The sequence below is a fragment of the Tinamus guttatus genome, unplaced genomic scaffold (assembly GCF_059628265.1).
Source record: "Tinamus guttatus ecotype Peru unplaced genomic scaffold, ASM5962826v1 Tinamus_guttatus_pri_ptg000094l, whole genome shotgun sequence".
Lineage (NCBI taxonomy): Eukaryota > Metazoa > Chordata > Aves > Tinamiformes > Tinamidae > Tinamus > Tinamus guttatus.
Window position 1 is genome coordinate 67925 of NW_028288628.1, and position 18183 is coordinate 86107.

At 40.4% G+C, this 18183-nt stretch overlaps 1 protein-coding gene across 1 annotated transcript in view; it reads left to right on the plus strand.

The window, feature by feature from the left end:
- The window catches only part of MTREX (Mtr4 exosome RNA helicase), a 41473-nt gene that overhangs the window by 23171 nt on the left and 119 nt on the right, over window positions 1-18183 (plus strand). The window contains exons 16-26 of the mRNA XM_088520604.1: window positions 4342-4492; window positions 5348-5520; window positions 5895-5963; window positions 9454-9582; window positions 11011-11121; window positions 11451-11639; window positions 13034-13197; window positions 14469-14574; window positions 15780-15836; window positions 16242-16404; window positions 17759-17863. Coding sequence (XP_088376730.1) covers window positions 4342-4492; window positions 5348-5520; window positions 5895-5963; window positions 9454-9582; window positions 11011-11121; window positions 11451-11639; window positions 13034-13197; window positions 14469-14574; window positions 15780-15836; window positions 16242-16404; window positions 17759-17863 — 1417 coding nt within the window. The remainder of the gene's footprint in view (window positions 1-4341; window positions 4493-5347; window positions 5521-5894; window positions 5964-9453; window positions 9583-11010; window positions 11122-11450; window positions 11640-13033; window positions 13198-14468; window positions 14575-15779; window positions 15837-16241; window positions 16405-17758; window positions 17864-18183) is intronic.

Here is an 18183-nt window from a genome sequence, read left to right on the forward strand (position 1 = left end):
TAGTTATAAAGCTGGGTGGTTTTGTTTCTTTTCTGGAAACACAGTCATTCAGCTAATCTCTAGAAAGTCTGGTAAGTAGTAAAATTGTCAGCAGACCAAATGGCCTAAAGCGTGTGCTGTAAAGTATCTGACTTATATCGCTGGGAAATGTACTTTATTGTTGCTAAAAGTTGCCCTTTCTATCTTAGCTAGTTTTGCCTGACTTTGCCATTTTTGGCTCCCTGTAGGACCTTTGTGCATGTTTTCTCTGATGGGCTGGACCCAACCGCAAGAATGTTGGGTACAAAATTCTCACATGTCTTCTTAGACAAGGGCTTCCTGGTCGTAATGGTAATGAAAAAAAAAAATCAGTGAAATTTGTTAATATTAGTCTGGGACACTAATCTTACTCCTCCCCAGACAATGATCTTTCTCCTCAGTCTTTTGTCTTTATGATTTGTGCAGGCAAGAAACTGTAAAATGGACTATTAAAGTGTTCAGTGCGCTGCATGAAGATTTAACTGTGCAAGAAGAGGCTCTGTTCTGAACCTTTGACAATGTGTATCTTTTACTGTTTGCAGATTTTTCTCAGCCTAGTTATTTGTGTAATGAGTTATTTATGCGCATTCTCAGATTTTTAACATTGTTCTTATGTACCACGCCACTCAGAAAATGTGAAAGCGTCTTCTGAGAGATTAGCTTAAGATGTATGAAGGTGAGAAGTGGTTAGAAGCACCAGGTAATGACCACTGGGTCATTAATTTCTGAGAATTTTAGCTGGCATATCCATGCTTTTCTCATATAGAGAGATAATGACACTTTCAAGACTATTCTTCTTTTTCTGAAAATACTCAGAAATAAATATGTTGCTACTGCCTGTTGCTCTGGGCGAGGGCAGTCCTTGCTGAAGGGTCAGGAGGGAAGGTTACTTGCAGAAGGGGGTACTTAGGTGGTAGCTCTCCAACCACAGCCAGGTCATGGACAAAGCGCAGGGTCCAGAGTTGCTTCTTGTTGCAGGGCTGTCTTCTCCGGAAGCTGCACGGCAGCCCCGAGCCCCTGCACCTTTGCCTGGTCTTCTGTGGGCTGCTTTGTGGGGCTTCCTTCCATGTCCGGAGCCCTTTTCTGCAGTCTGGGCAGTGGCTTTATGCCTATTTGTGTCAGTCCTCCAGCAATTGTGCCCACCTTTATTTTCCAGGAAAGGATGATATACTGATCAAGTTCTGTGTGCATTTAATACAGAAGAACTGTATTCTGCTATATGGTTTCCTAATGCAGATGGATACTGCGTATGTTGTTGTTAGGTAATTGGAAAGAAGGAATCCAGGCAGGTGCTGCCCACTAAATGCAGGTCTGTGGGTTGCCCATGGGACATCAGTAGAGAGTAATATACCCTGCAGAAGTCACTGGCTGTGCAAAATGTAATATGGTAAGGCTGCAGGAGTTATATTTGGTCTGGAGAAATAACAGCTTCAGTGTTCAGAAAAAGCTTCTCAAAACTGTTTTAGACAGAGTATTGCCTTCAGAACAACACTGAGAATATTGGGATTTTTGAAACTCAGAGAAAAATGAGTTGTGAGATGAAGGAAAAGATAGCATTCACCATTTTTGCGAGAACAGGGTTATTTTTAACTGCTTTGTCTTCATAATACGATTTTATTTTCATATTGCAAAATGCTGGTCATGTGTTTAAAATGAAAATCGCCACATCAGCAGCTGGCTTAAGTGCTGCCTTTCAGCTGCGCCTGCTTTATGTAATTTTTGAAGTAGCTCTTTTCCATTTGTTTTTAAATTGCTCCCTCTTCCCGGTCGAATGGTGCCGACTTGAGCCAGCCGCTGAAGCGGGTTGGCGTGGGCGGCAGGAGCTCTGGGCTGCTCTGTTCACTAACACCCTGCACCCTGGTCTCTGCTGGTGCTGCTGCGAATGTGTCGGCGGCTGAAACCAGCGGGGACGTTTCAGCCGCTGTCATTCGCGCCTGGCCTGCAGCAGTGAATGTTGGTGTGGGAACCACACCAGCTGGTCCTGCCGGAGCGTGTGTGGCACCCTCAGTAACTGCCCTCCTTTAAATGGCATCCCCTGCTGCGGGATGTGAGCTGTTCATAGGGAGTGGTAGTCCCCTTTCCTGGAATCACAGATATATTTAGAAAATACAAAAGCTTGGGCACATCGGTCCTTAGTCACATCTAATAAAGAAGCATTAAGCTTTGGTTGGCATCAGCAGTGGAACTGCTCTCATCTTTCCATTTGATATGTTGAGATAGGGAGATCTGTAGACACTTGAGCTTTTCTTTCATCACTTGTGCTTCCCTGCCAATGTCATGCTCATTGACACGTTTCTGTTAGGAAGAGCCCATTTGTGGTAATTTCAGAAGCACAAGTGTTATTTTAAATAGGCATTTCATTACGTAACGGAAGAAGTATTCTTGTTCTGTGGTGTGTCTCTTGGAGGTGCAAATCCACGTGCCTTTGTGATCTAAGATATAAGATACAGATGTAAACTAGTATGATTAAATTACTCTGTAGCCATGGAAGACAAAATATTAGGTATTGTGATTTATCTTAAACTTGCTATATGTGTGTGTGTGTATATATGCACATATATGTATGTATACACATGCAAAAGGCTGAAGCTTTCTTGGTCATAGCTGTTTTTTCTGAGCTGAAACAGTTATGTGGTGATTAAGATGTTAAGGCTTGTAAGGTCATCTTGTAAGTCTTTGTGTCTTGCATAAAGCAAACGTTACATACAGGAGACTTGCATATACACTAATAAAGGAGTTTGAGTCAAACTGTCTCTGAGTAAATCTGATGTAAGGGCATCCATGGACGTAACGTGGAACTCCCGACTGCACTTGTAAAATGGAAAATGTCTGTCTCAAGGAAATGTCATTTTAAGTCCTTTAGACCTAACTTGATCTAGTAGAGCATTTGCATGCAGAATCTAATCATCACTTAAGCTGGTTGTTTATTTTTTTAATAGCCTATGCATTTTTTTATTAAGTATGATGCAGTTTTTAAGAATGACAATGGAATACTATTGCAAGATACCTTACTCTTATGTCAAAATGCAAAGGAATGAGTTGAGGGAAGATTCAGTATAAAAATCTTGAGCTCAAAAAGAGCATAGAAGAGCATGTTTCCCAGCGTCAGCCCTCTTGGACTTCTGAAACAGCTGCGTTAGAAGGTGTTACAATTCCCATAGCCATAGGATTGCATGAAAATGATTGAAAAATAGTTAATTGCTTGTTACTTAGCAAGGAGTAAATTATATGCTTCTGAGTACTGCCATATTAGGCTTTCTTGAGAAGGGTTTTTCTTAAGTTTTGATACGAGCTAGAATAATGCACCTAAGTGCATTTACCAAGAATATAAATCAGAATATTTTAGGAAAATATGGCTGGAAACATCTTCATTTTCTTTTTATCAATTTAAATTCTGTTATTCTTTTCAAATGTTCAGTCATAACTGAATTTACTTATAGACCTTTTTAAAATGACAGTTTCTTAAACTGAAGTGTCAGTCACTATTTAATGAACAGTGAGTATAAAGTGTTGCATCTTCTTGCTGTATGTTTTTGGCTAACATTTCATTTGACATTTATTTCTCAGTATGGAACTCTGTTCATGGCTAGTGTACTCACTGATCTAGTAGTTAGTAACCTTAGATTTTGTTATTTTTCTATCTGTGCCGCTTCTAGATTTCTTATAAATAAGCAGAGACGGTCTGATTCCTCACTCGAAAAATTTTGGTTTTTATAAAAATGCTAAGTCATGCTGTTTTTCTGGATAGTAATTCACAAGAGTTTCTTTTATTTGGATGTTTATTTGTTTATTTAAATGCCTTGAAGGCATGTTTTCTTTGCTTTGGGAAGGAGGAGTATCTCATTGGAAACCATTCGCAATCGAGTAGGTTTGAATATCTTTTTCTGTGTGCTTGCTAACACTCTCAAAGGACTCCGCAAGGCTTGTGAGATCCAACTTTGATTTCTGAAAAACCTGTTCACGCTTCCATGGTGCTAGCAATGTGTGTGTAACTAGCCCATTTTTAAAAGAGTTGTAATAGCGGTTTACTCCTTGCATTTTTAAGAACTGCTGAAGGTTTTCATCTAAACTGAATAAAATTATATTTAGTCTATTTTATAATGCTGTAATATAAATGCAGGTATGGTGTGACATATATGTACAGATGTTACATATTGAGCATAAAAAAATGTTTCATATTTGTTGAGAGAAGTACTAACACGCCAAGTAATACTAGCCATCAAAGCAGTGCCTCATAGGAAACTGCATCATAGTTTGTCCGATATGTTTTTACATGCTGTAGTTAGTATTTTTCATTGGTTAATGTTCTTGGATCTTTTTTAGGGTTCAGCTGATCCCTTGAACAGTGCATTCCACCTGACGTACAACATGGTGCTGAACTTGCTTCGAGTAGAGGAAATTAACCCTGAATACATGTTAGAAAAATCCTTCTATCAGTTCCAACATTACAGAGCTATTCCAGGAGTTGTGGAAAGTAAGTGGTTCTGGATGTTATTCTCATTTATGAGATTTAGCAGCTTCCAGTTGTTCTTAGGACCTGTGCTGATCGGCACTGCCAGTCTTTGAAGAGAGCTTTCTCCCTCCGGGTCACACAGGGATTCTCGGCGCTTGGTGCGGGAGGAAAACTCTTCATCCTTTCTGATATGCAGAACAGCTGAGATAAATATAATTTTAATATCTCACAACACTATCTAAAAACTGCTAAAGCTTCCCAAGTGTGTTTGAATAGCGTGTTCATAGGAGGAAGAGAGAACTTTTATCATCTGTTTTCTGTTTATTTTTACTAGTGGTGTTGCCAGTTTTAGAGCGGGTAGCATAATGCTTACAATAAGAACTGTTTTGTCTAAATAAGGTGTGAAAAAGAGGAAGGAAATGAATTTTAAACTAATGAAATCAGAGCCCTAAACACTCCTGGAGGCTTGTTGTTAGAAGAAGTCTGCAGAACTCTTTTTATCTAGACAAAAATTAGAAGAGTGCTGGCTGGCAGGGAACCCCTTCTTGCAAATTATTGCAAGTCTTTATGGGACATTTGTGGTAAACTAAATCAGTGATTCCTGGAAAATTCCAAGTTCTCAAGCTTTATAAAATGCTATTTAAGAAGCTATTTAATTTCTATTATAAACAAAATGTAGTGAACATGTTTATGGATTTCCAGCTTTTTCAAGAATGGATTATTATAAATAAACAGTGTATCTTGAAAATGTTGCCAGAATACTAGTTATGTAAACTCTGAAAGGGAAGTGTTGATTTATAATGTGCAGAGCTGATCATTTCCATGAGATTTTACTGGTTTGCTACTTTTTTGTGTATTGTATCTATGTGTGTGTAGAGGTGAGTAAATTGGAAGAACAGTACAACAAAATAGCAATCCCAAATGAAGAAAATGTGGTCATATACTACAAAATTCGGCAGCAGCTTGCAAAACTGGGTAAAGAGATTGAAGAATATGTTCACAAACCAAAGTACTGCTTACCTTTTCTACAGCCAGGAAGACTGGTAAAGGTAAATATATTTAGTTTTCTTTTTTTCTTTTGTGGTCTCTACCTTCACATAAAATTTTTAGGATTTGTACATCTTTACCAGTTTGCCATCCTGAGTAATTGCATGCATCCTCACTAAGCAGTGATTCTGCTTTTCATTACGTTTCTTTGTTAAACATTCACCAATAAAAGAGAAATACATTTCATTTCGATGGTGAATAGTAATCCATGACTGCTATTTTAAATAACAGAACATCAAATATATATATATATATATATAAATATATATAAATATATATATATATATATATAAATATAAAGATTATATTAAAGTTAAAATATATTAAATACATAATTATACATGGACTAAGCTATAACAATTTTGAATATTTTCAGGTGAAAAATGAAGATGATGACTTTGGATGGGGAGTGGTTGTTAATTTCTCTAAGAAATCGAATGTTAAGGTAAATTACTCATTCACGCTCCGTTAGCAAAATCTGTATCTTCCTGTCTATTCTGAAAAGAAGGTAAAGCTCCTGTTTTCATTTGCTGAGGTATATATTTGTTGAGGTATATATTTCTGTGGTAGTCTTTTTGCAGTAACTTTGGCAATAAAGCCCTGGAGTTAATTATTAGGTCTAAATGAGAAGTTGTCTCTTCAAGTTCTAGTAGTGCCTGTACGTTGCGGCACCATTTGGTGCTTCCCTAATATATATTCATTAAAGAGGAGTGGAAGAAATGTGTGCATACAGAATGTATTAAAAGAGGTTTTGTTTTGTTTTTCAGTCCTCCTTTTGATAGTTGTTTCTTTCCTTTTAAGCTGGAAGACTTTTTCTTTTTATAGAACTACTTGCGCACTAAAACAGATACCCCTCTCACCTCTGCCGTTCATGTAAAGCTGCCAAGTCCTGTGTCAGTGGAGGCGTTTCTTCTCTCAGATTTTAACCATATATCTTTTTATTTTTCCTGTGTGGCCCATCTCAGTGTTGTATAAAGCCTTCACATTTGAATGTTTGCTCTGAAATCACGGTCCATTTTGAAGGAGATAGTCCTGGCTTCAGCAGTCCTCCGTTAGTTAAGTCATTCTGGCAGCTGGCAGCATTTTTCCCTCTGAGTTCTGTGGAAACAATGACAAGAGGTGCTGAAAATTATGGAGTAGACTTGCAGCTATGCAACTTTTAATATCAGTATGGCCAGCTTAGTTTCTGCGAGCAGAAACAAAACAAATGACCTCTAAAAGTAGCAGTTATTTTGCCATTTTAATGTGCGTATCCTGTGCATCTCGTCCTGGGACGCAGATGTATTTCTGTATTGGTGTTCACTAGTGAGTATCGGAAAAGGTATCGCTACTAAACCTTCAGCCGCTTTCATTATAAGAACTAGGCTGTGACTGTTCAGATTTGTTTTCACAGATGGTGCTGAATTCAATCTGCATTACGAATTTTTTTATTCCCCTTACCATAGTTTCTAATATAGTTCTTTTTCTAGTTAGGAACACATGTAATGAGGATTGACACTCAGGTTCAAAACATGTTTAACATTCCCTTGATTCATTCTCATTGGCCAAAGCAGGAGTGTGAGTCACCGTTGTTTATGTTAGCTGCTATTTATCCTCAATGCTTTTCCAGCATAATTTCAAAATGCACTGTAGCACAGAAGTGCAAGTATTGCTTTCTTCTGGATTACAGTATGTAGAAGGATTTATTTTGATCAATATTGCTAGTCATATGTTGGTACAGCATTGTAAGCAGCATGCCAGCTCTGCATGGCATGCATCAAAATTGAAAAGTGTTTTTGAATAAGAAATTATATTTCCACTACACTGTAGAATGCACTGGTATTACTGTTGTGCTGGTTATAGTTCATATTCCTCTGATGCCCGATTCTAGACACAAAATTGAATAAATTTCCCAGCTTTAACAATTATTGATATTAAAAATGAGATGCTGTGATTGGCTCTCCTTATTTTTGGCAGTTACATTCATAATGTTTATAAAATAAACATGTACATTTATGTGCTTGCATATTTACATGTTGCTATGTTAGTGTTTACAAACAATGGCTACAGTGTTTACCACATAGACATATTTTTTCCTGTGCTGTGTCATGGCCATAGAGTATTGAGAAAGCCTTATGTTAGTTATCTGGGAGTCTGAATTTCTAATCTGGGCCACATTTTCTTGATATGATCAGCTGTCTAGTCTTGTTTGGTTTCTAAGCATATCAAGTAACAGATGTTTTACGGCAAATGCAAAAATCCTTGGCATACCTAACCATGCAGAATTCTGCCAAAAGGGGCAGGATTTCTTATCCTTGAAGCACATGGATTGATGCAATGTGAATCAAGGGATCATTCAGACTTGACATTACAGAGTCCTGTCACTAACAAGTTTTCACAGTGTGTTTTGGGCTCCCCTTGCTGTTACATGTGAAAACATGACGGCTTTTATATTCCTGTTCAAGTTTTTAGTACCTAAAATCTGTAGTTCTAGAAAAGAAACCCACTGAACATCATAGCATACATTCAAAAAGCAGTTTCAGATTAAGTAATGTAGTATTTTCTAAAAGGCATTGGTTTACCTAACCTTACATAGAGTAATATTAATAGTCAACACTAGTGACACTTATGCTCCTGCCTGCTATGTAAGCATGTAATACAGTTACTTATATTAATAGAAACCTTTTTTTTTCCCTTCATAATTTCCTGGATATCTGCATGTTTATTATTTTCTTTAAGATCCATTTGTGGTTATTAGTTTAGTCTCCTCTTCTTCCAAGCAAGTATTATGCTTTGCAGCACCTATTTTCAAATACCATCACAGGTAACAGCAGTGGGTCTTGAACGTGGCTGCTGAGGGCCCTTTCTGCAGATGCTTGACAGAAGTTGGAGGAAGAGCTTCTTTCCCTGGCTAGTAATTAAATGCCTTGAAGAAATGATTCAGCTTATAGAGCAGGATAACTGCTTTTTTTTTGTTTATTTTACCTACACAAATGAAAGTTTCACATGCTACCACTGAGAATCTCTTAGAAATGTCAGCTGGCTCAATGCTGCTTCACTGCCCTGAAAGCAAAGGCTTGTGTGGTAGAGGTGCAGCGAAAAATTTTGCCCCATAAAACTGAACTTTGTTAGCACAGGCTTTTGCCAAAGACTCTCCCCTTTGTGTTCGGGCAGGGGAAAAGCTTACACGTGATACTCTGAAAGATGATGTCTGACTTCTCTTTTGGGCCTGTAATTTAGTTCTAGTAGAAGGCATTTAAAATATTTGCTTACAGGAGATTGCATTTGAACAACATTAGTGCACATCGATCTAGTCAAACAACATATGTCCCTTTTTTTTAAAAAAAAAAATGTAGCATAAAGGTTATGGCCTTGTGTACAGTAACCTTTAACCACCATCTGCATGTTTTATTTTTATGTAAACCATGCTACGTGGGCACTCTGGGGTGTGTGAGGGCCTGGCCTGCAGGATGCCATCTCCTGCTGGCTGCAGATAAAAGCTCTCACTCTTGAAAGGTTTTTCTGTGACCGTTACAGTGGGGGCAAATACAGACCCATAAAGCTGCAAATGCAACAGACCTCCCCATTTTTGGTGAAAAAAAAAGCATAGCAAAGTTCAGTGCTGCTAGCATCAGATAAATATATTGCATTAATGTTGAAAGTGATGTTTGCTAGTGTGGGAAGAGCTACATGTAGGAAAAAAGGCAAAGACACAGCAGTTAGACTTTTAAGTTATGTGGTGGGGGTATACAAATGCATAATTTTTTTAGTGTGTGTTTTTCTGCATGAGGAATCTTTCAACTAGCACTCCTGTGATTCTGCAGATTTGAAAATAAACCAAAGCAGTGAGCTGGCACACTGTGAGGACCAGCAGCTCATTTTATGCCTTTAATATTGAATAAAGCCATACTTTTCTTTCCATTTTAAAATAACCTGTTTCTCTGTGCTCCCAACAGCCAAATTCTGGTGAATTGGACCCACTATATGTAGTTGAGGTGCTTCTGCACTGCAACAAGGAGAGTCTGAAAAATTCTGCTACTGAGGCTGCCAAGCCAGCCAGACCTGATGAGAAAGGAGAGATGCAGGTTTGTTATAAATCTTCATTATTATAATAATTTTGTATATATGCTCTAAAAGAGTTTCCAAAGCATTTGGAGGCTGGTGAAAGAAGTGGTTGGTGTGTGAAAGAGGAGGAAGAAGCTTTACATCTAACAGAGCAGTTGCCAGCTTCACCTCAGAAAAGCTATTTTCAGCTGTGAGCAAAATACTTCCTGTGTATTTGTTAGCCTGTCAAAAGTGCTTTGAAATTTTCTTACTGTCTCGTCAAATATCTCAGACTATTAGGTGAAAGACAACAGTGGTTGCAGCTAAACAAGTGCCTGCAAGCTCTTTTGTATAGGATACTTGTGCTGGAGCTTGTAGATTATGTTTAGATTATGTCTCTTCTGTTACATTTGAGAATTTAGTTAGGTGATTGACAGTCCCTGAGTGCTGATTTTTTGTAGTATTGTTTGATAGATACTGACTTCCTTCAGAATTTCTTCTGTTCTCTGGGAACATCCATCTTCTCTGATTTCCATTCAGGCCCCTTCAGTTTTGCCTGTCGGTCTTAACTGTGAAAGGAAATTTAAATTCTAGGTGAAAACACTTGCATTGCTAGAAGATTTGAATTTGGAACTCTGTTTAAAGACAAACCTCTTAAGTTTTTTATATCAGAAATAGTTATTCAATTTGTCCATTTGATTTTCCACAAATACTGTTTTAAGCTTGAGATACTGTACTTTTTCTTCATGGTTTCTTAGTTGTTTTGCTGTTTATGAGTATATATTTGCTCATTTCATGGCCCCTATTATTAACATTTCTAGTTATGTTTCTGACAGAAATTTATATGTTTTTGATCAAAAAGTGTACCAGTAGAAAACAGGCAAGAAACTGTCAGAAGTGAATAGAAATTGTCATCTTCTAAAAGCTAGATAGTCACATGGAGTCTCCCTCCATGTTCATGAAGGACAATTCAGTGCTTTATTCAGTGTATTTCAGTGAAAGACAGTTAAGAAATATGTTTAAGTACAGGCTTAATTGATACCAATCGTCCATGAGTGTGTGTGTACCTAGCTCTTACTGCAGTGAATTGCAAGCAGTAGAAAAGCTGGGTTCTTTTTTTTTCCCCAACCCACAGTCCCTCTCCAGATACAGAGTTGTGCCATTTGGTTGAACTGATTACTCTTCCATATTAAGCTTTATCTCATTACCCTCCTCTTCCTGCTTCCTGGCATTGCTTTCTCTGTTACTGTGTTCTTGTGTATTCAGTTTTCATTTTTCTTTGTAGCAGAGCCAGATGTAAAGGAAAACTGAAAGAATGCAAGTTCTCCCCCCAAGTCTTTCCTGTGTTTTTATTTTACATCTCAACATCCCACCTCATTTTCTGCCAAGAGCTGTATGAATTGAAATCAGAAGAGCTTTGCAGTGAAACAGCAATAGCCATTTGGCGGTCGCTGCGCTCTCTCCCACAGGTTGTTCCTGTCCTGGTCCATCTCCTCTCGGCCATCAGCAGCGTCCGGCTGTACATTCCAAAGGACTTGAGGCCTGTTGACAACAGGCAGAGTGTGCTCAAATCCATACAGGTGGGTCTCACTGGGCCTGAAAAGCTGTCTGCTCCAGTAGGTGGGAGGGACTTGAGCACGAGACTGCTACTTGTAAAGAAACATGTCTGGAGTTTCTGTCACTTCACCGGGGTTCCTAAAAGGGATTGAAAACCACTGATAAATGTCCTTGCAGGCAGTTCGTCACTTTAAACTGGTATTATAAAACTGCTGAAATCTTACACATAAAACTTACCATGCTGCTTTGCACATCCCTATAATTGTGCCAGTTGATTTGTGAAAGTGTGTTTTATTTTGCTTTTATTAATGTTACAAAACATACTTCTTCCCCTTTCCACCCCCCGTTTTAGGAGGTGCAGAAGCGGTTTCCTGATGGGGTGCCGTTACTGGACCCTATCGATGACATGGGCATCAAAGATCAAGGACTGAAAAAAGTCATCCAAAAAGTGGAGGCATTTGAGCATAGGATGTATTCACATCCTCTCCACAACGATCCCAACTTGGAAACTGTGTACAAACTTTGTGAAAGAAAAGCGCAGGTAAAAACAAACCAAGCAAACCTAATCCAGTTTGTTTACACTCTGTGAATTTGTTTAGTATCTATGTATTGAGCCGAGGAGAGAGCTGGTACCAGTTCCTCCTTACTTGCTTTCCCTGTTTGCAAAGGCCAGTTTTCCTCCTCTCAGCGAGCAGTGACCTGTGGTTTCTCCCTAGCAGACGGGCTCGCTCGGTGGCAGGGCTTGGCTGCCGAGGGATGTGGTGGTAAAGGCAGGGCAGCCTCAGGAGAAGCCCAGGGACCAGGGATCGCTCCAGTGCCGCTGGAGCTGCTGGCCGTGGCACAGTGCGGTGTGGAGGGCGAGCCCGGGGCGCTCTGACACCCATCCCTTTAGTGCAGGCTGGACCTGGGCTGGTTGTGCCTGCTCTGTGCTGCTGTTCAGCAGCACCACTGATGTGCTCGAGTCAGAAATGCTTGGGGAACCCTGCAGGATTTAGAGCCTGAGCCCAGCTGAACACGTTAGACCTCGTGGCCGTGTTGGATCTGGGCTGTCCTTTCTTTGAGCCGCTCTGGGACTCTGTGACCATGTTCTGCAGTATCCCTGAATTGTGTGGGTATTTCCCTCTCTCAGGCCGCCCTGTACTGTTACTACCTTGACTAATGGAAGGTTGATGGGTCATAGTGTAGGAATGTCATAAAAATACCTGTAAAGATATTTTTCAAATACCTGAAATGATGCTTGTTGGATTTTTGTGTTTAATCCAAGCCCACAGAAGCTATGTGCCACGGTGTTCTGTTAAGCTTGTCTTTGCTGAAACAACAGAGGGGTGAGGACTTACCGGAGCAAATTAGTGACCTAAGCACAGAGACAAGCTCGTGCAGGTGGAGGAGGAGAGGTGCTCATGGAGGAGAGGTGCTGCACGTTCAGGCTGAGCGTGGAAGTCCAGCACTTAGTTAAACTGTGTCAACAAAGACCACGTTACATGGACTTAAATTCTTAGCCAAAATAGGAGAAATAAAGCACTGCGATTAAGCCACCAACTGTGTGTCAGGATGGTGATGGTGCTTGTGATGGCCTGGAGAAGCTCTGGTGGGAGAAGTGCTACGCTTGGTGTGTTCTTGGGGGGATATGTGGGTAGCTGAGGTGTCACGGGGGTCTTGGACATGAGTGCTCCATTTCACGGCCAGCAACTTCCTGTATCATTTATTTCTTTTATTTCTGGGTAAATAGTATGATTTCCAAAGCTTGCCCAAGGTCCCCAGGGGTAAATGGAGCAGATACTTTTTTAAAAACAAACAACCCCCCACTTCTTTTCAACGAATGTCAATGAGTCGGTGAGAGGCCTTTGTGCATGTCAGGCAGCATCTCCAAAGCAGCGGGCGCAGCTGCACGTGTGCAGGCAGCAGCGCTCAGTTTGCCTCCCGTTGACCCCGCAGATCGCTGTGGATATCAAGGCGGCAAAGCGGGAGCTGAAGAAAGCCCGGACCGTCCTGCAGATGGACGAGCTCAAGTGCCGCAAGCGCGTGCTGCGCCGGCTGGGCTTCGCCACCTCCTCCGACGTCATCGAGATGAAGGGGCGCGTGGCCTGCGAGATCAGCAGGTGACCGGGGCGGCTGCGCGCGGGGCCTCCCGGGGCCTTCGCGGCTCGCGTTGGTGTCCGCGGGCAGCGCGTTCTGCACCCGTGGTCAGAGGGGACGCACTGATGGACGCAGTAAAGGGGGTGCCCTGAGGACAGAGCAGAATAGAAGTTAAAGCTAACAGTAAAGCTAAACGTGGGTGTTAAAATGCCCCCAAAATGGCCACTTTTAGCAGCCAAGAGCTTGGTCAATTCTCTGTGTTTTCATCTAGTAGTACAGGTTACATGAGAGACCGAGGGCACTCTCGGGTCCCTCGGCTGTAGCAGAGGTTGTCAACAATTACCAAATCACTGACACCTTAGAATATGCCTTAATTGGAACAATCCTATGGAGGCAATGCGTTTTTCTGTGTTGTGATTACCAGGTACATAAATATATATTAAAGCATGTCATAAAGATTCCATGGAAACTCATGAATTGGACTTTAATACTTCAGAAGGTAACTTAGCCTTCAGTGGAAATATGTATTTTTAAAATTGCAGTGACTACTGAAGTACTTGCCTTTTAGATACTCTGAAAAAAATGATCTGCGTTTGTTCTTCCTCTTCAGAATTATCTAATAGTCTTTTCTCCCTGAAGCATTTAATTGGAAATAGGAGCTGAATAATAAATTTACCACATTCCCGATCTTCCAGAATTATTAATTGATGAATTAAAGATGTATTTGTAAAAAGTACACAGATTTTTTTTTCCATCCTGTGAGTTTTTCTGGTAAATTTCAAAAACAGAAATGCAATTCTTCTAACAATTTGACATTATCAAATTGTATCCTTCATTTTGTATCAGGATTGTGCATTTCTTTTTATATCTTGTGATCAAGCTTTTGTTTTAAAAGTAAATTAAAGCAGCTTTGTTCTTCTTAGTATCTTGAGAATATCCAGTTGAATCTCTTTTTTGAGCAGCTACAGTACAAATTCGAGTCCTTTCATAAGCTGACAAACTCTGATTCTTAATCTGTTGATGCTCTGTATGTTAAAAACTGACTGAAGCAAACTGTTAATAAGAACTCTTACAAAATATCAGGACAGATTCTTTGTAGTTCTTTAAAGCTTAAAGAGCTTCTGCTGTTCTTCCTTGGCATCTCTCTCCAAACATTAGTGTTTGGTGTACCAGTAAGTGAAATGAAGAAGCTGTTACTTTGTTGTGCATACATTGTTGTTTCACAAGATAGATTAAAATACATTTTAGATTTAAATGAGACTTTTCTCTAAGCTTTGTTTTCTTTCTGTTTCAGTGCTGATGAGCTGCTCCTGACAGAAATGATGTTTAATGGTCTCTTCAATGACTTATCTGCAGAACAGGCAACTGCCCTACTAAGCTGCTTTGTGTTTCAAGAGAATGTAAGTTGTCTTGAATTCATGAATTCTAGCACTTGGTGGTGGTTTAAATTCATTTCCAGAAACTGGTCCTAGCAGCACAAGCCATTTCCTTTTTACCCCTCCATGAGGTGTTTCTGACATTAACTCCCTTTGAATTGAAGTGCTGCAGCTTTCGTGCTGCAGCCAGCACGCCGTGGTGCATCCACAGCTGCTTCCTTCCCATGCAGCAAAACAGTATTTAAGGTTCTTGGCACGTGTGTACGCACACATCTGCAAACATCCTGAGACAGGGATTTCAGAGGAGATATTTCTGCTCATTACATTGTGGTGATGAGGGCACTTCAGTTCTGAGACAGGTTCATGTTATGTTGTTCCATCAACACCTGTTGATGGAAATGGCAAGAACTGATACCAAAAGAGCTGAAAAGATAACAGACCTTTTGGTAAAACAGACCGTGTATTATGAAGAGCAGAAACGGGAGTGTTTAGTTCTGATGCATTTGTTTTCCCCCTTACAAGCTGTATGAAAGTAGTAGCATCAGGAAAACACAAACAATATAAAGTACAGTATCTCCTCAGACAGCTGGCAGGCTTTAGCACTTCCATTCTGAGGGTGGAAAGCAGCAGCAGGTGATGCTGCTTGATGAGGTGATGGTCCTTGGCAAGGGGAGGGGATGCCTATGTTTGCCATTGCTCATAAGCAGCAGAAAATTAAATGTGGGAATAAAATATTGTGGTTCACTCAACAGTTGTGCTTAGCCTAACCAGCCAGGACATAAAAATGTTGCTGTACTTGAACAACCAGCTTTGCTTTTATAACCATTGATGTTTAAGTTATTCTGTTAAAAGCCGTGCTTTTTACATTCTTGAAGAAAAAAAGAAAAACTTGTAGCACAACTAGAGCCGCAGATGAGACATTTCCTTCTAATTTTGGCAATTTGAAACTGCCAGAGCAGGCCATAGAGTAGTGAACACTACTTTTGGTAGTGTTCAGAAAGCAGATGCTGTTTTTTCTCTTGTTACAGTTGGGATACTGTATAAAATGATTTCTTTTGCTGCCGTTTTATTTTTTTCAGTATTTTTGTTTCAGGGAGGCTGGGTTTGAGAAGTCATTTGAATTGTTTAGGGTGACACTAGCATGTTATAACTTTCCTTTTTGCATCTCATTTGCTTTAGAGCAAAGCTATGGGAGTGTAAATGAGATTATTTAATATTTTCTGTTTCAGTCCAGTGAAATGCCCAAACTGACAGAACAATTGGCAGGACCACTTCGCCAAATGCAGGTGAGCTCTCCCATACAAATCTCACAGCCCACTGTTTGCCTTAGTGTGAACAAAGCAGACGTGTAATGAGTGCAGGATGAAGACTTAATTCTCAGTTATTAGTGAATTTGGCTGGCACTAACTGCACATGGTTTTGCAGTATTTAAAAGTGGGTTATTTTGATTGCAATAAACTCCTAGGCTAATTTAGAGCATCTTTTGAAGAACTTAATATAAGTCTGCTTGCTACGCTATAAATTGTTAGTGCAGGCAGACTTCGATAGTAATGTAAGCTGAGGCTTACTTTATGGTTTTAAAGAATTTCACACAAAAAAGGAATGCTAGTCTGGTAAGCAATACCTTTTCTGTTGATATAATATTTAATCTGTTTAAGCTTATTATAAATTTTAAATATTTTACTTTAAAGGAATGTGCTAAAAGAATTGCCAAGGTCTCAGCTGAAGCAAAACTGGAAATTGATGAAGAAAATTACTTAAACTCTTTCAGACCCAATTTAATGGATGTTGTCTATACGTGGGCAAATGGAGCTAACTTTGCTCACATTTGCAAAATGACTGATGTCTTTGAAGGTATGTTACTTTAGTTTTTTAGCATTTTTAGGAGGTGTGAGAATGATTCCATATCATACACAGAAATGTTGTAGGTTTTTGAGTTCTGCTTGGCCTTGTAATAGATGATAATTTTCTTAACTCAGATTAATTCAAGTATCTGTTTCATCTCTAGCTGAAACCAATTGGAAAAAGTTTTGTTTACTAATTTAATGTATCTTAATTTGCAGTTGCACTTGATTTAGAATCTTCAGAAGACATTTTAAAAGGGCTGTATCTAATTTTTAAGGCTTTGTATAGAACCCAGAAATTCTAATATTGTGGTAGGTGGCAGTGCGCATCTTTGGTAGTTAGAGCATTAATACCATGTATAAAAGGGGTTCCGACTCTTTCAAAAAGTTCAGCTCTGGCACTTTGTTTTTACAGCTAAGTTATTGGTAAATTCGAAGTTGCTTATGCTGGCTTAGTGCTGACAGACTTGAGAGGTGGCAGCCAAACCTGTTTTGGAGAAGTCAGTGTAAAAGTACAGTGCATGAATTTGAGAGGTGCTGCATAGACCCAGGAATGTTCTAAACCAGCTCTCCATGATCACCAGGAATTTGAGCAGTCTGTGATTTTGCGTTGAGCAGATTCCTCCTAGTGAAATGGCTGTCTCTGACTTGGGTTGGTTGACAAAATTTTAGCTCCTGCAGATGCATCATGAGTGGAGGGAACACGAACTGGGAAGCTGGTGGCTCTGTCATCTCGTGATTGTTCAGAACACCAAAGGACAGTAACATTTTCCATTTACCATGTTTTGGTTAAGACCAGGCAAGCAGCCTTGTCCTGGACTTCTCGGCTTGCCTGCTCTTAGCTTGAGCAGCGCTGGTTCCCTTGAGGAACCAGTCTGAGGGGCCCCTTGGAGTTCTGCGTTTGTGGCAGGGATTGATGGATGAATCTTCCCTTCACTTTGCCCCAGGCCCCTTTTCTGCGCCTGGTTCAAAGGGCAGGAGAGCAGGGCAGACCTCCAGGGTCTGCAGCGTTCCCTTAAACGTGGCATAGGGTGATGCAGTTCTGTGGCAGGGCCCTGCACAGCATGTGCTCAGTTTGGTGTGCAGAGCACGTGGGCATTTGAGGCACTAGTGTCACTTTATGAATGTGTCTGTAACTGTGTAGTGGGTCACAAAAGCCTTAACAGGAGGTGCCTGGGGGGACTGTGCTGACCTAGCAGGAGCGATGGGTGCTTCTGCAGGAAGCCCCAGCTCCCTTGGTGTGCACAAAGGCTCTGGTGCAGGCAGGAGTTAGGGCTTTAGAGGCCGTGCTGGAAGCTACAGCAAGGGGAAGCTGAGCGCCCGACGCAGCAGCACCCACAGGGCCACCCCTGCTCTCTCCACAGGGAGCATCATCCGGTGCATGAGGCGGCTGGAGGAACTGCTGCGACAGATGTGCCAAGCTGCAAAAGCCATCGGAAACACAGAGCTGGAAAACAAGTTTGCAGAGGGTAGGTATTACTGAATACAAGAGCATCGTGGTAGAGAGAATAACTTGTTTTTGACTTCTAGTAACTCCACGGCAGAGCATAGCCTTGTTCTCCCTATAAGCAGCACCATGGTTAGGAGGTTTGCCTTAAATAAGTACTGCTGTTTTGATGCATAGTGACAGATGTACCCTGTTTGTGACTGGAGGCAGATGAGAATGACTCCTGTACAACTGCTGTAGCACTGTTTCTGCATTACAACAATGGCAGTTGTCTGTAACTGCACTTAAGAGCATATGGAAGTGATTGTTCTAGGTGTTATTCCTGGACACTAATTTCTGTTT